Genomic DNA, 20,244 nt, shown 5'->3' on the forward strand with positions numbered 1-20,244 from the left:
TATAATTCTTCCAGATTTGTCTTGTTCTCTCTTACCTTTTCTGTGGTACTGAGTCGATCATTTGATTTTTCTCGTTCTCATATATCTGTAGCATTGCAGTGAGGTTGTGTGAAAAATGTTGATAATGGTATCAAACCAAAACTTTTAGTAAGAGTTGCCAAAAACTGTGGATTGGATTTATGATTGTCTGATTCTGTCGGGTTTATTATATACTTTCAAACATCTTTAGGTCATCGACTGTCTTAATCTTTTGTGTTGGTTAATTCAGCAAAGGTGTGGAGAAAATTGGTAAGTTCGAAGTAAGCTATTATGCATCTGTATCTCATCTACCCCAACATATTTTTCCTTTTTAGATTACTACTGCATTTTCTTGGTGGTGTTTGTTATAAACACAGTTGGCTCTCTTAAGGGGAGTAACATGAAACAACATATTGTTTGATTCTTTCCTAAGCCTCCCGAGAACAAGCAGACGCTTCTCCCTTATTTGGGTAGACTCTTTGGAGGCTTTTGAGTTGCTGTTTGTTCAAACCTCTTTTCCCAGCGGGTAGAGCAAGTGATTGACACGATAGATATCGGCTTTGGGTGTTTTAGAATTCTTCTTGCCTTCCCCAGTTCGTGAAGCAATCTGATGCAGAAATTACTCCACGTTAAAATCTTCTTTTGAAGCTGTGATTCCAGTTTAGCATTTAGAATTGGCAGGTTTATGCAAGCGGTTTTACCTCTTCTGGGGAGCTGAAGAAAGATGTGGTAATGTATGTTTGAGATCATTAGCTAAAGGGTTTACCAGTAGATTTGACATTGTCTCCATGCCCAATGTGGCCTCATCTGCCCTTCTTTATCTGTGAAGTGGGTTGGAAATTTCCAAGTCTTTTGGAATCTAAGATACCAAGATCATTTGCAATGCTAAATTAGAGGTCACCACTATCGTGTTGACTCGATTTGATGGAACAATGAATGAAACGAATCATCTACGGGAGGAAAATTAGAAGTTTCTTAAGAGTATGTAATGGGCAGAATCCAGCCCGATAGATTGCTTACAAGTATTGCCAGCTGAGGGTGTCTGAAACGTGGAAGGCATACTCAGCTATGATGGTATCAAGCATAATTCTCTTTTAAGAAGTTCCAGGGTATTCCTTGGGGTGGAAATTGTCATCATCGTGTGAGAGAATCCCGAGGTGCGTGTGCTCGCGATCAGATTGGACTCTGGGTTTATCTCGAGATAGTTATTTGGTTCGATCATGATTTAAAAGACTGGTATTTAAAATTAGACTTGGTGTTGGTAGATTCAAATGTAGGTTATTAGATTTTGAACATACAACCAATTTATGTTTTATTTTTTTGATTAATTTAAAATCGATCCGATTTGATTTCGGTTCAATTTTGATTCAAATCGAAATGATTATTTGTTACTCGGCATGGATGACAACCGGTAGGCTTTTCTCACGTTAAAATAAAATGCCTTTAAACTATGCATATAGTCAGTCAAGCTGTAAATTTTGGTGCAGTATCGCTGCTCACATTATATTCTCGTGGAGTGCACTTCATTTCTACATTTGTTGGATAATCTTAATCATCGATCTATTATAACCCACGAAACTACATGAAATTATCGAACTATGTCGAAGAAGGAACCAAGTCGAGATATGAAAACTGCTTGATGCATCGACCCTGCAATACACATGCTTCGAGGATAATTACACGACAAAGAAATCAGGAGATTTAGTAATATGATCTGTCGAACAAGCTGCTAAATAGATCGATACAACTGACTTGTATATATGATTAGGAACATCTGACTCTTTCTTGATCGCGTATGGGCATGTCTCTGGATTGACATCAGCTTAAGACTCGGTCAATGGGGAGAGCAGTTGACCTTCCCTGTTCAAGCAGTTGACCATTCGGTAGTGATACGTAACGATCCCCAAGGAATTGACCAAACGAAGCGGAGCCGTGCGCAGGTATGGCATCGACCAGGAGGGGCATGCGTTGGCTGGGTCGCGTGTTGACATGTCCGCGGTTTCTTCACGCGACCTCGACCGACTATTCATAGCTGCCTCCTCTGCTCCCTCCCTCGACAAGGCTTCGACCACAAATTCCCGACTCTCTCCCTCCCTCTCTCTCTCTCTCTCTCTCGGCTCTGCATCGGGAGAAGTGCCTCGTCTCCTTACATCGACATGGCTGTGAGTCCAAGTTCCTCTTCTTCGTTCGGTTTCTTTGATTGCTTGTGAAGTAGCCTTCTTCGTTCAGTTTCTTCTGTTTGCTTTGGCAACACCCATTCTCGTAAGGAAGAAAATCCTTGTCACGGGGGGGAGCGGATCTTTAGAAGCCTGCAATCGGCTCTACTTAAGCACTGTCTGTCATTTGTGATCTGCAGCAACGAGGACACGTACCGCGTTTCGGTGATTGGAACGAGAACGCTGCCTACACGATATGCTTCGACACGGCACGCAAGGGGAAAGTTGCCGGAGGCAACATCGTCAACCCAAATGATCCAGAGCAGAGCCCTGAGCTCCACAAGCCTGCTGCAATGGCTGCTGCAGAACCCCAGCATCCTAAGCAAGGCCGCAGGGACAAGGCCGTGGAGTTCAATATCGCGAATCAGCATCATCAGGGAGCAAATTATGTCAGGGAAGAGAGGAGGGAAGAGAGGCAATTCCAAGGATACCCACAAGCTTCACCGCAGCCTCGAGGTAGCGGTGGTCAGAGAACAGGGGCACGCAGGAACCCAGGTGAAGCTGGCTATGTCCGGTCTCCATCGCCGGTAACACAGGGTAGAGCAGCAAATTCTCGACAAAATGTCGCTGTGAGAATCTTCTCTTCTCCCTCTCGTCCATTCTCCCGACGTTGATCTTTGTTCTGCCTGTGAGACCTGCATGCTTAATGGCGACAGGGGCGCCAAAGACCCGCGACGGTACCCAAGTTCGGCGAATGGGATGCAGCGGACCCGAAATCATCCGCAGGATACACGGTCATCTTCAACCAGGTCAAAGAGGAAAAGAAGACAGCCGTCGCTTGGGTCCCCGCAGTTCCGGTTCAACCTGCACGATCTCCGGCCACCGAGAGGGCGCACCACAATGATTCATACTGGATTGGGGTATGCACCAAGCTTGGTTTCCTGTATTCTCCATGCGTTACTTGAGATGCACTCCATCTTCTAACCCTGTGTGTACAACCGACGCTCGGCAGCTATTCCCATGCCTACGCCCCAGCGTCAGATACTGATCGAGAAGAAGTCCAAATGGTGAAGACGGTGCGACGAATTCGATCGAACAACTTGTGGTTGCATGGGTTGGATACGCTCAGCATGGTCTGTTCAACGAGATATGTTTGGCACAACTCGAGATGTGTGTACTGTGAGTGGGGCTGTCATCTGCCATTGTTTTGGTCCGAAAGCTGGAGGTCTCGTTATTAGTATCCGGCCAACAATCAAGCAAAAAAGATCAATGCATTTGAACACTTCATTATCTTCTTCCATTAATTTTGTTCAGTGCGTCATGCATTACAATCCAACATAAATTCTAAAGGATCTGATCTGAAACGCTTATGCATATGAATTATTGAATCAAAACTGTCCTCTCAAATTGGTGAATGATAAATGAGGAAGGAGACGATCTCATACTGCTATACATGTACTACCCTTCATATGAACTCCGCCAAGCTCGTCCTCAGCGTTGCCAGTGCCATCATCCGGTTGATCTTCTCGGTGGGGTGGAAAGCATCCCAAAAAATGTACTCGTCCGCGTCCTTACACGTTAATGGATTCCACTGATCGCACAGATACCCCATCTCGAACTTCCCCGTCGCACAGCATCCCTCGGCCACATTCTCGATCCCTGTTTCCAAGCAGCGTGCGCGTACGGTGAGAAGCGAGCGTGCCTCAAACGCAGGAACTCATGGCGGGCCGAACTCACTCACCGTAGGCGGATGGGTTCTGGATGATACGAAGCAAGCCATCGTAGACGGGAGCATATCTCAGCTTCAGCCCCGGCAACGAGGAGCACAGCCTGTGGATCAAAGCCTGCAGCTTGATGTTGAAGTCCCTGGCCACCTTGTTGTACTCCTCGATGCAGTCGCCGCCGTGGAGGACGTTGGTCGTCCTCTCCAGGGGAAGGCACCCCATGGCGCCGAGGCTGGTGAAGGAGATCTTGCGGGCGCCCACGGTGTAGATGGCGGTGAGGAAGTCGGCGGCGCGGTCGATGAGGAAGTCCTCGAACTCTTCGACCTTAAACTCCCTGAAGCGCCCGGTCACGTAGGAGTAGTAGTTCTCGAGGAAGTCATTGGTGCCGATGCTGACGATGTACACCGCCTCCCGGATGATGTGCATGGCGCGAGCCTTCCCCACGTATCTCCCCAGTCTCCTCCGGTACTCCTTGAAGTACTCCACCTCCTGCCATAAGGGTATCACCGACTGTGGTACGACCCATCGGCAGAAGACAAAGCTGCATCAGCTCGCTCCCACGTCGTGTCTTTTTCGGTGACATTCAATCGATGTTGAGCATAAAATGAAATTACGAATATCTACTAAAACACCACATTTTTTTTGTTTTGCATGTTGTTATAATGATTTTAATGATAATGAATTTCTAGTAAAACACCACATAAATTACAATCCGATTATAATGATTTTGTATTAAGTTTATAATACGAAAAAAAACACTATAGCAAATAAACCAGTCAAAAAAAATTTTGTTTTGCATGTTGTTATTCTTAAGCCAATAAAAATATATATTTGAAATCTCTCCTGAAAAACTAAAATATAATCACAAAAATTACTCTTTTTTTCCTTTATTGATATACGATAACATAACAAGTTGATTTGTATTGTGCTTTGAGCTTCTTCTTTTTTTCTATCTATATATGAGATTATAATGTTTTTGTTAAGTTATTGAAAATACTATAATCTTATTTAAAAATATTATAATCGAAACAATGATTCTACTATCTTATGGGTATTTTGGGTACTGTGGGAAAAAAGAAAACAAAGGGTGAATTACCTGAAAACACTCCTCCTTTTATATTTTTAATAAAAATATCTTTATTTTCAGAATTTCTTAATAACATCTCTTCTTTTCTAATATCTACAGTATATTTTGTATTTTTCTTATAAGTTATTGTGTTTTTACACAACATTATAATATTTTCAGTAATATCAAAAAAATATATAGCATAATATTTTTATAACATTTTTAAAAACCCTAAAAATAATATGTTATAGTGTTTTCAGTAAAATCAAGAAAACACTGTAAAACATAATATTTTGTATTATGTTATTATTATTATTATTTGGTATCACCAATAATGTTACAACATAATATAAAAGTATTGTAACTAAACCAATTTATCCTAATACAAAAATATTTTTTGAGTATTAGGAAAAAAATATATTATCCGAAAATTCTGAAAATGGATATACTACCCAAGAAAACCTAAAAAAAAAGAAAAAGTAGTCGACATCCATTTAATGAAGTCGCCATTTCAGATGAGAGACGGTGGCGAAGGACAAATGCAGGCATACTTACTCGTCGGAAGTATTGTGTTCCCTCTTATATGGCAATCTAATTTGATCACACATCTGCTTCTTCGTGCCATTAGGTGAGATTTCAACTCGGACTGTTGTTTCCAACCAATGTTAGACCACCTATCATGCAACTTTATGCCTTGAGCTTTCCAACCAATGTTTCCAACTCGGCCTGAGTTTTATGCCCTTAGGGTTTAGCTTTCTAGTAGTCAACAACATTGCAACTCTCTGATTTAGACTCATCACTCGTGCAGTAGAACTCTAATCCGAAGTTACCCTAAGATCTGCCAAAGCTTTGTCCCCGTTCATGATGAAGTGGTTTCTAATACACGGTCACGTAGATAGTCTACGGGCATATGTATTACTTCTGCTGATACCGCACGTTACCGTCACATTATTCTCGGAAGTGGACCGACTCACCAGCACGTCGGAGGTGGCGTTGTCGAGCCCGGTGCCGGCGGACGCGAAGCACACTCCTTGTGCGAAGTCTTTGATGCCGTAGTCGGGGTCGAGGTACGCCGGAACGAGCGGCGGGAGGCCGAGGGCCTCCGAGATGAAGTCGGTGGCGAGGCGGCCGTTGCAGAAGCGGCCGGTGGGGCGGCCGCCGGCGATGTCGCGCCCGTAAGGGCTGAAGTTGCTCTTGAGGACCGTCTGGATCTGGTTGTTGTTGCCGGCGTCCACGGTGGAGTCGCCGAAGACGATGAGGGCGGGTACGCGGGCGGAGGCGACCGCGAGGGACGGGAGGCAGAGGAGGAGGAGGCGGTGGAAGAAGAGGTTGCGGAAGCGGGAGGCCATTGGCGCGTGCGGCAAGCGACGGAGATTATGGAGTGCTTTTGGCAGGTGGTGTGTTTTTGGGAGGCTGACATTATATAAAATAGAGGAAGGAAGGCCACAACAGCCACTGAGAGAGAGAGAGAGAGAGAGAGAGAGAGAGAGAGAGAGAGAGAGAGTAAGAAGAGTGGTTGGAACTGTGTTTGGTTCAATCTGTTCACTGGTTTATGGAAATGCTATTTATTGCTATATGTAATTAGATGGTTATATAAAAATTTGGAGGAATAAATATGTGTTTCTAAATATCATCATCATCTCTGAACATTTTATTTGGTTCCAATCATGCAAACAATAGTTTTGAAGCTGTAGATTTGAGAAGCAATTGCATGTTCATCCTACCACATGAAAATTAATAGCTACCTTTCCTGTTCTTCAATCACCACCATCATCAATTCTATTCTACTTGAAACTTCTGTCTCACTAGTTAGAAGAACAAGAACCATTCTAGTGCGAAAATATTATGTCCCTAAATATTTAGAGGATATATATGTTACGTTAAAATTCGGAAGAGTAAATATATCGTTTGTAAAAATCACATTGTTAATATTATTGTGTTTGATCGTGCAAATAATAGTTTTAAGGCTGTTGTTGTTTTAGAGCAATAATTGCAAATTCATCCACCACATGAAAATTAATTACTACCATCAATCATGTACGTTCCAAGATGTGTATGATTGCCTTCTTCTTCTTCTTCTTCTTCTTCTTCTTCTTCATCAAACATCACCATCATCCATTCCACGCTGCCGGAAACCTTATCCTACTGGTTAGAAGAACAAGAATAACCCTAATATGTGTCTACAAGTCAAAGAAGTGATAGTAAATGTCACCTGTGAATCTTCACAGGAGTCACAACGAGCTTCACTTTACTGGTCTCCTTGTTGAACTGACATGATTCTCATGGCACTTTACTGATGCTTCATGTGAGTTTCTGATGGAAGCATTGTGATGTGGTTGAACACTGACCGTAAGGGACAGCAATGAGAAGAAGTTAATATAGCTGCAATGTTTGGTGGTGGGTTGCACTTAAGCTGAAGCTTGACACCGGCCGATGTATTACAGAGAGAGAGAGAGAGAGAGAGAGAGAGAGAGAGAGAGGAGGCATGCAGCGCTGGTGAAAGCGAACGCATGCAGCATCTTCTCCCGAACTGAAAAGGAGGCCATCATACCACCATTGAATGCGGCTGCCATGGTCGAAGGCTTCGCCCCTTTTGCAAGGCCAGCTTGCGTTGGCTCTTCTCCTCTTTATATTCTTGTCATGTTCCCTCGGTGATGTTTAGCTGGTGCTGCACTGTTAATGATGTGGACTTTGGACCTGTCTCTTACTCTCCCATTTAAGTACATGAATTAATGTATGCTTCTCACATCAATCCATCCCATTTGATGATGGTAGATTAAGGCGCCGTATAATTCCAAAAAGAAGTTTATGATGGGGAAGTCAGCAGTGTATCAAACACAACTAAATCAGGTGTGTGTGTGTGTGTATATATATATATATATATATATATATATATATATATATTCTTTAAGTATTTTAACTATTTGGAAGAGTTTTAATTAGAGATTTGTATATGTGAGTTAATACGTATGAAAAACGTTTAGCTTGGTAAATATTTTGAGAGTACTAATTAGATTTTATTTCATGGTAGATTAAATTAGAATTTATATAAATAATTAAATAGAAAAGGGTTTTTAGTGAATTATGATTTATTTTTATAAATATGCTATTAAGTCTAAAAATTTTCATGCGAGAGTCAAAGAAATACAGTTTATGTTCTTTGAAGATATTTTTTTTACTAAATTAAAAACAATTAAGAGAAAAATTCTTTCGAGTTTAAAAAAGAGAATTCAGCTTGACTTTGAGTTTATGTATTCATTTTTTATACAGTAAAAAATTTTAATTTTTGATGTAGGTAGGGAGTGTTGAACTATTAAAATCTTATGATACTTTTATATGAATATTATTTTATTAATATCTGAGTTTCTCTGTTTTGGTTTCTCCTTTCTTAGCACAAAATAGAGAGATTAAAATTAAATGAAATGGCCAAAGACAGAGAATTAGATGCTTCTAGAAGACACTCGTCCTATAAATATAAATATAAATATTTATAGACATTAGAATTAGACGGCCCTGTGTGTGTATTGGGCTTTGATGAGCCCAATATTTGGACCGGCCTTTTTGTTCCTTTTCCAATTTATTATATCCATTAATCAGAATATAGATTACTATAATTAATTAATTAAATTCGAGAAGGTTCCTACCGCTTCCTTCGTTTCTTCTTCACACCATCGAATGCTTCGGTGATCTCTGCTCTCGATTCTTGAAGGGCTCGGTGGGCACCATCGGCGGGTAGCACGACCGGGTCGGTCATGGACGAGGTCGCCTGTTCCACCGGGTCCATCAAGGTCACCTGCTCTTATTTGTCTTCCCCTCTCGTAACCTCTGCAGTCCTGTGCTGCAACCCTAAGGAGGAGGGGTTTACCCGATGGCGGTGTGGCTGTCGAGGGTTGCACCTCTTTGGGAACTTTTGACAAACGATCGTCATGCGTTTAGAGTCGTAGGTCGAGGCTAAACGGGTTTGACGAGTCGGTTTCCGACGGGTTTTCTCGTTTTCTCCCGAGGATGATAAGAACGTCGTATTCGCTGCAGCCAACAGGTTGCTACCGACGTTGGTCCATCTTCTGGACTCCGCCGTCGGTGCCTTCTCCTACCACGAGACGAGGGAGAAGGCCGCAGCGGCGATCAGGAGGATCTCGCCCATGCAGAGCTGTCGCCACCTCCTGCTGGCGGAGGGCCCGCCCCTCCTCAACCACCCTTCCCGCGTCTGGAGTCTGAGGGAGGCGCCACAAAGGAAAAGGCCTTCGTGGCCCTCCAAACCCTAATGCTAACAAAGGAAAACGGGTCATCATCGGATCCCACGGTGGGATCACAGCCTTTCGTGAGATCTGTCGTGCAAGAAAGCCCTTCGCCTCGGCCACCGCCGCCGTAGCGATCAAGAAAATTGAGGTGAATTATTTTACTTTCATAATTATGAAGATTCTAATATTAATTTAAAGTACAAGAAGTAATCTATTATTAGCCTATCAAGCGCTCGTTGAAATGCCAAAGGGTGTCTATTTCCAGAAGCAACGAGGTGGGTGTGTGCACTCGGTCGTGAGAATGATACTGTGCTTCCTTGGTGGAATGGTGCGAAAATTGGCTCAAATGCAGGTGCCATTTTTAAAGGTACAAGATTGGTGTTGATCTTGATCAGGCGAAATTTTGGAGTCATGGATGTCATATTATCTGCTTAACTTAGTTTCTTGTCTTAGCTAGCACCTTAAACTTTGTAATCATGCTTTATTGTCCTTCATTTTGCATCCATTGCCCATTAAAATTCTAACTTTTCAATCTTGATGATTAAATACCAATATATTATTTGTTCTCTTTTTGAAGAATAATTTGCTTTTCACTTAGCAATTCTGTTAATGTCCATTTACATGGAACTTCCACCATGCATTAAGAGAAATACTTGCTCATCCTTATTCTAGATTACTGTCCCCCCGAACAATAATGTGCATGACTCTTATCTTTTGTTTTAAAGCTCATGTTGTTCAAAATTAATAATGTCAAGCTTGAAGCTTTTTGGTAGTGTCTTCATATACCTCCAACTTTGCTTCTTTTTTCTCCTTTCCTTATAGTTTGATTTGGTGGGATTGCTATGGCATGAAGGTGACATTATGTTTCTTTCTTGGAGATGAATGTGCAAGCTTCTGAACTCTTGCATCAGTATTGTCTCTCGTCATGGCCAATAAAAGTATGGAGACTTATAGTTGCTTTCTAAACCATAGTTTCTACTTTATATATGTGTTCTTTACAGGAATTTATTGTTCAATTAGTCTTACATATCTTCCTGCTGAATCTTATCATTCAAATATGTTCTTTTGTTTTTCATGGAAAGGATTTTGCAAGATTTTGAGTACTGCCATATTTGTTGTTTCGTAGTGTCCCGTGACATTATGGGCACAGATTATTTGTTTTCCAATCATAGTTTATATATGTGTTTCTTTGGGAATTTATCATTCGAAGGATCTTAAATTAAATATGTTTTAAAACACTTGTCAATCAGTTTATATGACTGTATGGAAGGCACAACAATGCTGCAAGTACCTGAAAGTGTTCTGTTTCAGCATGTTTTAAATCAAATAGACGATACAAATGAATGCATCATATTACAATGTGAGACTTCGGTCTAGATTGGAAAAATACAGATGTCGCATGATTCTTGTTTTTTGAAAAGGGATCATAAGTGTAGGCACTTATCGATGTCTATTTCTCTTATGAATATGAAACATTAAGCATGGGGACAAGGTGGGGCTGTTCATTCAGCTCAAGGGTGATCATCGAATCATGTCATAACAATTAGATAGAAGATTATGTTGCGACACAAATACTCCATGCATTGCATTTGTTTATTTTTTATTGGTAAAGAATTGAGGACCATAGTACCTTTGTTATAGTGGAAACTGATAAGAAGCTACATTCGATCATTATTTTGATCGTCTTGTTAGCAATAGGAAGTTTATAGGTTGCAATGAGGAGAGCCTTTTTTTTTTCCTTTTTTGTGTGCAAAGAATTAATGATGAAAGTGGGATTGGAGTCCAAAAGTTTATGATAAATTATTAAATTTTTTTATAAACTGCTAGCTGTCAAATGGTAACTATCTTCAATTATAGTTACCTTACAAATTATTATCCCAAGTACTAGTCATTGCCACGAAGAAACACAATGTTTATTTTGGGAGGACAAGCAATTCCGCTAGCGATCACCATACAACTGGTATTGCTGGATTACCTACATATTGCCCAGCAAATCTTTTTGCTTTTGCCGATAACTTTACTCTGTCTCTCTGGTTTTGTCTTACCAGGACTCGGTGTAGAGCACCATCGTCGGAAGAAACGACCCAACTTGGGTTGTGTGTGTGGGGCACTAGAATCTCTCTGGTCATGGTCCTGACGCTGTTCATCCACATATCCGCGGCGTCTGATGTGTTGCTTGTATGTACCCTTGCCGTTCTCCTCTACGGTCTCTGTTCGTCGATTTTTGAGTCTCCTCCGGTTAGTCTTCTGGTTCGGTGAAAGATGTCTTATGAAATGAAGCTGCACGGAGGGAGGCGAAGCGGTCAGTCGTGTGAAGACAACATGGCCTACTAATTTCCAGCGGTCGAACGTAAGGCACATGAGACCTGATCTCCATCTCTGATTCCGAAAGTGCGAAGAGACGCTCCATCATCAATCAATTTATGCTCCTTGTAGCATAAGCAGAACTGACCCCACACATGAGACCTGCCATCACTACCGCAAACGTTATGGACTCCAAATACATCAGTTGGTTGTGTTTCTCTCTCTCTCAATCTTTCGACAGTTCAACCGGTGAGAGACGAATCGAACTGTACCAAGAAATGCTGCAACCTCCGTCGTCGGGGGACTCGCTGAAGATGTCCTCGATTTCCATCTTCAGCTCCGCCACGGAAGCTGTCCTTGCGACTTCCACCTCTGCCAACATCGCAGTCTTGAGGTTTGGCAACGACAGATCCAGAAGAACATGCACTTTCTGGAAAGGTCAAAGAAAGTAGCGGAAGGTACCGTAGGAAGAGCCATCCAATTTGAGGACGGAGAGGCGGAGAAGCTGCTCGGGGAGGCGGCAATAGGCGATGCTTCTGCGCCCGCCAGCGGAGGCGCCGATGCCGACGACGTCGTCGTCATCGACGTGTGGGGATGGCGAAGGATGCGCAGGCGACCGCGGCAGCTTCCCCCACCCAGGGCACCTCGCCATCGCTGTACCGGTGAATGTATCTCCCCTCTCTGGCGACGGGAGAGAAGAAGAAAAGAAGAAGAAGAAGAAGAACCGATCGGTGCCTAGGATGGAAGGGCACGCGATCCCTTGTCGTCTTCTTTGCCCCTTTGCCTTTTTGTTGCCGACTCCCGTGGTGTAACAGAAACAAGATTCCTGCAGGGAAACGAGGCGGGGAAGCTAGCCTCCGTTGCGGTGCGCTTGATCCACGCCGCAGATCGGTGGTAGCACGGATCATTACGATGACTCCCCTTGCGGTGGACGGTCCTCATGGCTCCAGTTTCCGTCCGTCCGCCCGTCCTCTGTTTCCGTCATTGGCAGGTGATGAACTACGGATGGGATCAGCGGATGCGGTTGGATTCGAACCTGAACCTAAACAATAACTGGTGAAGCCTGAAGGGGCCGTTCAAGCGGGCAGGTCTGACCCAACCCGGACCAGAATTCCCCTTTCGCAAAACACTCCTTTTGAGGGCGACGCATCTTTTCCTTTCCCTCCCTTATATCTCATCATTTCCGCGGTCGAATTCCTTGGCAGCTGCTTGGCCGACGGTTGCGGGGACAGCTCGACGCCGTCGCCGAACCGGCGTAAATGGCATATATAATGGGATCTCAATCTTCATCGACGGATTCAATTTCTTTCCGCTCCGGTCAAGTGCTTTGTTTCTTTCTGGTTTTTGATCCCCTAGTAGCATTAGATCGATCGGACGGATTTCAATTTGCAGTCACATACAATTTGAATTTATATTTCAAACTAGTTGCCTGTCTCTTCTCTTGACATGTTTTTTCGTATAGAAAAAATATTGCTTTGAGAGATAATGGATAGGACTTATTTCTACTATATCGTTCGGTTTCTTTGTTGTCGAACCTGTTTTCTGCGAAACCGTTTCTGAAAATGACGGATAATACCCGCAACCTAACTGTGTTTATACGATCATTAAGATAAGTTTGTTCATATATGCTATCACTTGATTTGAATTCACTGATGGTCGTTGCGCTGTATCACCAGGATCGCGTCAATACGGTTCCGTTTCCTCCATCACTTCCAGTCGAATCAATCAATCCTGAAGGCGACTTCTTGACGGCCTAACACGTTCACTACACGGAACAATCAATTTGCTGTTGGTTCACTACGTAACTTAATTTTCAGCTGATGGACAGATAATACTCCAAATTTCAACGAAGCGTTTTTTCCCTTTTCTTTCGTTTCCACCAATCTCATCTCACGCCTGTCTGTACACGGAACCATTTCACCCAGCTCTTTTATTTCTTTGCAGATTTAAGAAGCAAAAAACGGAAGGATAAACATCTTTTAGTCATTTTGACTAGGGAAGAAAGGGAGAAAATCTCTACTCCACGATTGTCTTGAAGCATCGGTTCCTTTTTTTTACCCTTTCTACTCGATCTTTGTGAAGCCGATCCGCCTAATACCGGCATTAAGAACGCTCTCCGGCGGCAGTGGAAACCGCGCGCACATCATACCGCTCTGCTCCAAGCTGGACATGTAGCTCCTCACCTCCTTGCGGATCAGCTCCTGCATCGCCGCCAAGAACTCCGCGCCGAAGGGACACGGCGCGTGCCACCCCTGTTCTTCCTTACAACAGGGGGCTGCACCGGTGGCCTCGGCGGACCTCGTCGTTGAAGACGATGGCCGCGCCTGCAGTGGTATCGGCACAGATGGAAGAAGCTCGAGCGGTTTCTGACCGTTGCCGTCGTTGTCGCCGCTGTGGCGGTCATTGCAGGTGTCCATCGGATCGGATCCAGGGAGGGAGAGGGTGAGGGATGTCACCGGATCTTCTACGATCTCTGGGGAGCAGGAGGTGGCTGCGGCTGAGGCAGAGGGCTCCGTCGGATGGTGGTGGTTTGGTGTGGATGAGGATGGGAGTACGACGGCTCCGGTTCTCGGCACCGGTCGGTAGATGTGCGAACCGGTGGAGACCGGAGAGATCATCGGATGGCTGTGGCAGCTAGAATCACTGAGATCGGACTCCGATGGGCTTCCGGGGCTCAAGCAGAGCCCTGCACCGTCCGACGAGAGGAGCGGCCCGTCGCTGCACGTCTTTTTGAGCCGCCGCTCCGGCGCAGGCTCGAGTTCCGCCGCTGCGACGAACCCACCATCGACGGCAACGGCGGTGGCGGAGGCCGAGTACCTCCGCTTGAGGGTGGAGTTCCAGTGGTTCTTGACGGCGTTGTCAGTCCGGCCCGACAGGAGGCGGGCGATAGTCGCCCACTTGTTGCCGAAGCGACGGTGGGCGCGGATGATGGTCTCATCCTCCTCGGGCGTGAACGGGCGGTGCTCCACCTGCGGCGACAGCTGGTTGCACCACCGGAGCCGGCACGACTTCCCCGACCTACCCGGGATCGATTTGCTTATAAGCGACCAGTTCCTCGGGCCGTGGCGCTGCACCAGCTTCTGCAGCGCATCGTCCTCCTCCGGGCTCCATGGCCCCTTGATCCGATCCACATCGTTGAACCTACTCACCACCGTCGTCGCCGCCGCTGCCGCCACCATATCGCTGAACACTTATCGACCTACTACCCAAACCCCTACGGTAGATCGAGAAAAGTACGTGTTTTATCTCGCAAGTGCCGCAGTCGTGAGAGAGCGTGGGAGAAAATGCGGAGCGTGGATGAGAGGATGAAGCAGCCGGCTATATAGGCAGGATAAGGCCCGTGTTGGGTTGACCGGCAACAACCGGGTAAGGTAACCGGTCGCAGGGAGTTGGGCACACCGGCCATTTCCCCGCGAACGGTTGCTTGCACACAGCTGTCACACCGACACGCGTCAGTCACTCGCCGCAACCGTCACACGACTCTTCATCGCCCTCTTCAAATTCCCTCCCCTTTTTTTTGTATTTTCTCTTAAAATATGAAAGCAACGACCCCTTCCTCCGTAGTGTATTTATACCTTTGTTCTCGTCCGTTCCCGTACGGACGACCGTATTCACCCCATACGCTTTTAAAGCTCCATATCGGGGACGGTACACGCACCACGTCCGGTGATGGGACTCTTCATTCAATATCCCCATGATCCTTCTCAGGGACTTCACCTCAGCCGTCCACTTGGCGGGCTCTCTCTCATGGTCTCGTTCGTGTATGCAATTGACAAGGACCGAACTGGCACCAGCTTGCATTTTTTTTTTTTTTTTTGGGTATTCCCTGCCACGTAAATATTCCCATTGTATCAGTTAGCCTAAGATTTGGACTTGAGGAGGTCCGATAGCACAGTGACGGGCGCGTCTTTTTCTGACTTTAATGGTTTTATATAATGTTTGCGTTGCATGATAGAAAAAGACGACAAAACTCGTCTCGAAATCAGAGGGTGATCATTACTGCCGTCCCGTCACTCCAGCCTGTCAACCTCCCACCAGCTGCAGCTCTGTAACGGCCCCTTCCCTTTCGTTTCTCTGCTGACTCTGTCGTCCAGCCCATGCTAATTGGTCGCCTCAACCGCCAAACACCTGCAGAAATCCCATCTCCACTTGATTGGACCACCCTTTGTTAAATTGCGACCGACCTCTCCGCATTTCCGGTCATTTCTTTAAAGTTTTGGTTATGTCGCCGAGCATAATAATTACTATCAAACCTCACTGTAGAAAAGTATGGATCGGAAGCGGACAAAAAGAACACAACCGAACTGTTACGCGTTGACAGCTGTCTCTCAGTCGACGTCTCCCCCACTGCCCCCACGCTTGCCTGTCCTGCCCGTTACGAATGCGGAAGAGAACGCAGGCAGCAGTTACACCCGCACGTGCATCCGAACCCGAGGGGTCACGGAAGAAATGTTATTATACTCATGGAGATCGGTCGCATGGTTAGAGAACCAAGGGTGGGTTGCGAGGGTGCTTCCCTCGACGCTAACTTTATGATCGATTAGTTGGATCGACTGGCATCCGAATAATTTATGGAAAATTAAGATACTAAATTTTGGTCCCCCGTAATAATATTCCGAGCGAAAGCAGATAGACGTGTTATTTTTTGAGCGAATGTTTGAAAAAAATTTCAGTTTTAAAAATTTTTTAAAGAACACCCTTGTTTTCATAAATTTTAATATAATTTTTTTTAATAATAATACTATCCTGATTAGGCATCGCCTTTGTTCGTCATCCTCGTCTCACCCATATCTATTGATGGCTCTTCTTCGTTATCGTCACTCTTGTTGTAAGTGACAGACAAAAAAGGAATGGTGCATGACACAACCCCACGTTCTATCATTGTTGCTCATGTAGTCAAGAAGAAAAAGGGACTATTTGCATTCTCTCATCGTCGATCGTGAGCAAGGAAGAAGTCAATGATGGGTAGTGCAGGGAGGTTGGCCCCCTTATTGTCGACCACGGGCAAGGAATGAGAGAGTGATAGATCCGACAAAGATAGGAGTAAAATAGGATTGTCATTTTAAAAAAGATGTATTACGAAAATTTTAAAATTTGAGATGTTATGTAAAAATTTATAAAACTTATTTTTTTGAAAAAAATCACCTATTTTCTAGTCATCATCAACCGATAACAAATAAATTCGAGATTCTCGTCAAAGATGCTCAAGCTAGTTTAGATGCATGGAATCTGAATATGTTTGCCACCAATTATATATTTTTTCTGTAATGATAAGCTATACCATTCATACTACGCTAGATCATTTATCTTATCCATGTTATGTATCGTCATGTGATCCTCGCTATCTAAGGTGCACCGATCATCAATCCCAGTCGTCCTTGGCCCATAAACAGTATTTATCGACATTGGGTTACGACGAAGTGGGCGGCATACCCACTCTGTTCACGCAATGAAAAACCCCTCCCTCCCTCCCTCACGAGGCCACCTTGCCGATGCGTCGCCAACACTGTTCGAGTACAGTTTGTACGATTGGATCCTCTCCGATTACACATCTCGTTTGAAACGTACAATTTGTATTTCCACCGCATATAACCAGATCGAATCGTGTGATCGGATTTAGATAAATCAAAAATCAAATCGAGTGAATTAAAAAAAAACTTTTTTTATTATTTTTCTCAACAAACGTTCCACATTTATAGAATTCTCAAACATTACCCTTCTTTACGTAATTTTTGAAATACCGCTAATCACCCACGCTTTTTTTTCCTACATTTTCCTCTTTTGTTATATTGATTGGTCTATAAGGTAAATCAGTCAAGTTATAATATTTTTATACTACATTATAATATTTTCAATAATACCAAAAAAAAAACTCTATCATACAATATAAAAATATTATATTACAAATATTATTATATTATATTATAGGATTTTTTTAGTATTGTCGAAAATAGAAAACACTATATTACATTTTTTCTACGTTATATTATTATATTATAATATTTTTTATTTTACTAAAAATATTATAATCGAGCTAGTTATCGATCTATATAAAAACAAAAAAATATATATTTTAGATATTAGGCAAAAAAAAAAATAGTGATGTTTAAGAATTCTAAAAGTGAGAGCGTTTCCCAAGAAAAATATAAAACAACTTATTTTCAGAAATTAGTCCAATCGATTAGATCGATTGCATTAAAAAAAATATAATGAATTAATTTATCCTAACGATTTTTTTGGATAACTTACAAAGATTGATCGAGTTTGACAATGACTGGTATTGAATGAATAAAATCTAGTGTCAATTAAGCGAAAAATTACCATCAAAATAATCTAAACGAACGCATAATTAAATTAGTGAACAAACAAAAATAATCCTTTTGTCTGTAAAGCCTCACATGCTTCACATTTCTTCATTTTATATGGCGGTTCAGTTAAATCTTTACAACCAATAAAGCTCCAATATGATTTAGTATGATAAGAAGAACATCATGAATCATGTGATATCTAAAGTAAAAACAGAAGAATAAGATTACCCTTCATTTATTTATCTATATGAACAAGAATTCAAAACACACGATGACATGCGACTTCTCATGCATTGACACATGCATGCATGTATGAATCTTTTTATATTTATATATGAGTGAGAAATGCTGAGAACTGATTACATAGAAGATTTTATGTAACTTAGCTTATAAAATAATATCAATAGCATGTTTGTAGATTCAGTTAGTCTTTCTCATTTATTTTTGGAACGAAAAATAAAAATAATTATGAAAATATAAGGTTATATTTACGACGTTTAAACCTCAATGCTAAAACATATAAAAGGGATATAGATACACTGTGGTGGAACGATGAGTAAACTACGGATGGGATTATTGTTTGGCGTGGGGCGACGAGGCTAAGCATGAACACGAGTCAACCGAGTCCGTCAGCATATGTGTCGTCGCTGTCCGCGGAAGTCAAAGTTCGACATCTAATTATCTTTGCTGAGTTGATATATATATATATATATATATATATATATATATATGCACAACTTTCAGGGAAGCACACGACGATAACCGGTCCGACCCGAACTGGACCAAGCCGGTCTGGTCATTTCCTAAACCGCACTTTTATCCGGGCAAAAAAAAAACCCAAGCCCTGACCCTCGAGCCGGTCGTCGTGGTATCTGGCGACCTTTCGCCCTAATTCTCCCGCTCCGTACTACGTCGCCACCCGACCGCCGTGCCGTCGCAGATAACCTTCGTCCGCGTGCCACTCTGCACCTCTCGATCGCGTCTCAACTCGAGCTTCTCGTCGGATCACCTTCCCGTTTCTTGACGGGGTTCTTGAGATATTTACTTTCGTCATATTTCGTCGATCCCCTTCTCTACACCAGGGTCTCAGGTTCTTCCATTTTGGACGCGTCGATCTCCGGGCCGTCGAGGGATGGCGACGGGAGTGGCAGCGACCTCCAGCTCGTCGCGGTGGCTCCGAAGACCGGCACTGCGATCGATGCAGAGGCCGGTCCGGGGGGCGGACGGGGTGGCGCAATGGTGGTGTACACGAAGAGCGGACCCATGCTGAGGGAGGAAGAGGAGGACCTCGAGGTGAAGCTTCGAAGAATCATGGAGAACGTCCCGGTCCGAGTCAGCAACACCTCCGGCAGCTCCGCCGGTTCCGGCTCCGGCGATTTCCATCAGGTCTCTCCCCGCCTCCACTTCGTGATCTTTACCATTTTATAGATTAATTTTAAATAATTAATCCTATATTTCAATATGAAATGGAATTGTGATAGTGTTCGATCGTTGCCATGACAACTTTCCTTTCATAGCTTTTCGTATTGGAACTCGGAAGCTAGTCCGCATTCTCATTTCTTAGTATCTGTTATGTGCATACTAAGGACTGGTTTAACTGGTATACCCTATGTCACATTCCTAATGCACGATGGTTGATTGATTGTTCACAACCTACCTTATTTCACCAACAACTGCATTGCCACTAAGAAAAATTATCTGCACCAAACTGCATGTTTCAGACCATCATGCTCCAGTAAGGATTATCGAAACATGCTTCCATCCAAGTTAGCGTGTTGCACAATAACTTTATCTTCCTGAGTTGCAACTAGGTCTTTAGTTCCATGTTAGAGAAAGAACATTATTATACTGAGCCACTTCGATACAGGGAGCATTTTGATATTCTTCGACTTTCTTAGATTTTTTGCAGCAAAACGATGAGCTGTTTGCTTCTTGGTTTTCTTTTCTCTGAATTAATCCATTGGACAAACACATCTCTTGCCTGTTGCCTTACGAAGGTGTTTGTGATTAACAGTATCGACAGATGAGGAGGAAGGAGCAGGACCGACTGTCCAGGATGGATGCTGATTACCAGAGAAGAAAAGAGGTAGCAGAGTTTAATACGAGGAGGGAGGAAAGGCTGAAGGCCGCGGAGGAAAGGACAGCAAAGAAACGCCTGAAACGCCAAAAGAAGAAGCAGAGGAAGAAAGAGAAGAAGAATCAACCAAGCGACGGAGCTCCGAAGGAAGAGTCTTCAGAGGATGAAAGCTTGTGACGATGGTGATGAACTACACAAGTAATTTATTGCCTCTGCTGTAGATTTACGTTTCGTATCTTTTTGGGCGAATTAAATCTTGCTGCCACTGCTTCTACCCAATTGGTCTTTTTGGGAATATGAAGAAGTTACTGGTGATCCGTCTTCCCACGAACCCGTTTGCGATTCGAGGA

General features: G+C 43.5%; 5 protein-coding genes and 1 long non-coding RNA gene across 9 annotated transcripts; 3 read left to right on the top strand and 3 right to left on the bottom strand.

The window, feature by feature from the left end:
* The first annotated feature begins 2,024 nt into the window (after positions 1-2,024).
* On the top strand, positions 2,025-3,474 carry LOC103978139 (RPM1-interacting protein 4). 2 transcript variants are annotated; one of them, XM_009393839.3, is made up of 4 exons: positions 2,025-2,180; positions 2,375-2,803; positions 2,891-3,094; positions 3,187-3,474. In XM_009393839.3, exons 1-4 carry the CDS (start codon positions 2,175-2,177, stop codon positions 3,220-3,222), a joined length of 675 nt encoding a protein of 224 aa, XP_009392114.2. In that variant the 5' UTR covers positions 2,025-2,174; the 3' UTR covers positions 3,223-3,474. The 2 variants fall into 2 exon arrangements, with proteins under 2 accessions (XP_009392114.2, XP_009392113.2); XM_009393838.3 differs by having other exon boundaries at positions 2,891-3,474.
* A 62-nt stretch (positions 3,475-3,536) lies between these two features.
* LOC103978138 (GDSL esterase/lipase At4g26790-like) lies at positions 3,537-6,372 on the bottom strand. The gene is made up of 3 exons (XM_009393837.3): positions 5,939-6,372; positions 3,916-4,408; positions 3,537-3,833 (listed from the first exon to the last, which is right to left on the bottom strand). Exons 1-3 carry the CDS (start codon positions 6,311-6,313, stop codon positions 3,640-3,642), a joined length of 1,062 nt encoding a protein of 353 aa, XP_009392112.2. The 5' UTR covers positions 6,314-6,372; the 3' UTR covers positions 3,537-3,639.
* Positions 6,373-8,602: 2,230 nt separating this feature from the next.
* On the top strand, positions 8,603-13,017 carry LOC103978142 (uncharacterized). 3 transcript variants are annotated; one of them, XR_010485148.1, is made up of 5 exons: positions 8,603-9,353; positions 9,471-10,143; positions 11,254-11,383; positions 11,486-12,171; positions 12,342-13,017. It is a non-coding gene; the product is annotated as an uncharacterized LOC103978142 (long non-coding RNA). The 3 variants fall into 3 exon arrangements; XR_010485146.1 differs by having other exon boundaries at positions 8,604-9,353; positions 11,486-12,597; positions 12,715-13,017; XR_010485147.1 differs by lacking the exons at positions 8,603-9,353; positions 9,471-10,143 and adding an exon at positions 11,031-11,165 and having other exon boundaries at positions 11,486-13,017.
* LOC135607339 (uncharacterized) lies at positions 11,159-12,161 on the bottom strand. The gene is made up of 4 exons (XM_065099091.1): positions 11,972-12,161; positions 11,782-11,881; positions 11,572-11,671; positions 11,159-11,485 (listed from the first exon to the last, which is right to left on the bottom strand). Exons 1-4 carry the CDS (start codon positions 12,159-12,161, stop codon positions 11,177-11,179), a joined length of 699 nt encoding a protein of 232 aa, XP_064955163.1. The 3' UTR covers positions 11,159-11,176.
* Positions 13,018-13,412: 395 nt separating the features above from the next.
* Positions 13,413-15,051, bottom strand: LOC103978143 (transcription factor MYB44-like). The gene has a single exon (XM_009393841.3). The coding sequence runs from the start codon at positions 14,686-14,688 to the stop codon at positions 13,573-13,575; it is 1,116 nt and encodes a 371-aa protein (XP_009392116.2). The 5' UTR covers positions 14,689-15,051; the 3' UTR covers positions 13,413-13,572.
* A 3,644-nt stretch (positions 15,052-18,695) lies between these two features.
* On the top strand, positions 18,696-20,173 carry LOC135607341 (uncharacterized). The gene is made up of 2 exons (XM_065099094.1): positions 18,696-19,203; positions 19,832-20,173. The coding sequence occupies exons 1-2, from the start codon at positions 19,054-19,056 to the stop codon at positions 20,069-20,071; spliced, it is 390 nt and encodes a 129-aa protein (XP_064955166.1). The 5' UTR covers positions 18,696-19,053; the 3' UTR covers positions 20,072-20,173.
* Positions 20,174-20,244: the final 71 nt, after the last annotated feature.

Source organism: Musa acuminata, chromosome BXJ2-3, assembly GCF_036884655.1.
Source record: "Musa acuminata AAA Group cultivar baxijiao chromosome BXJ2-3, Cavendish_Baxijiao_AAA, whole genome shotgun sequence".
Lineage (NCBI taxonomy): Eukaryota > Viridiplantae > Streptophyta > Magnoliopsida > Zingiberales > Musaceae > Musa > Musa acuminata.

Bases quoted from the DNA above. Each gene is read 5' to 3' on its own strand.
- LOC103978139 (XM_009393838.3), top strand. The intron at 2,804-2,890 runs GTGAGAATCTTC...TAATGGCGACAG, and splicing joins ATTCTCGACAAAATGTCGCT to GGGCGCCAAAGACCCGCGAC.
- LOC103978138 (XM_009393837.3), bottom strand. From the start codon at position 6,313: ATGGCCTCCCGCTTCCGCAACCTCTTCTTCCACCGCCTCCTCCTCCTC. The intron at 4,409-5,938 runs GTGAGTCGGTCC...GTCGTACCACAG, and splicing joins ACGCCACCTCCGACGTGCTG to TCGGTGATACCCTTATGGCA. The intron at 3,834-3,915 runs GTGAGTGAGTTC...GCTTGGAAACAG, and splicing joins CCAGAACCCATCCGCCTACG to GGATCGAGAATGTGGCCGAG.
- LOC135607339 (XM_065099091.1), bottom strand. From the start codon at position 12,161: ATGGCGAGGTGCCCTGGGTGGGGGAAGCTGCCGCGGTCGCCTGCGCAT. The intron at 11,882-11,971 runs GTACCTTCCGCT...CGATGTTGGCAG, and splicing joins ATTGGATGGCTCTTCCTACG to AGGTGGAAGTCGCAAGGACA. The intron at 11,486-11,571 runs GTCTCATGTGCC...CCCTCCGTGCAG, and splicing joins GAATCAGAGATGGAGATCAG to CTTCATTTCATAAGACATCT.
- LOC103978143 (XM_009393841.3), bottom strand. From the start codon at position 14,688: ATGGTGGCGGCAGCGGCGGCGACGACGGTGGTGAGTAGGTTCAACGAT.
- LOC135607341 (XM_065099094.1), top strand. From the start codon at position 19,054: ATGGTGGTGTACACGAAGAGCGGACCCATGCTGAGGGAGGAAGAGGAG. The intron at 19,204-19,831 runs GTCTCTCCCCGC...TGTGATTAACAG, and splicing joins GCTCCGGCGATTTCCATCAG to TATCGACAGATGAGGAGGAA.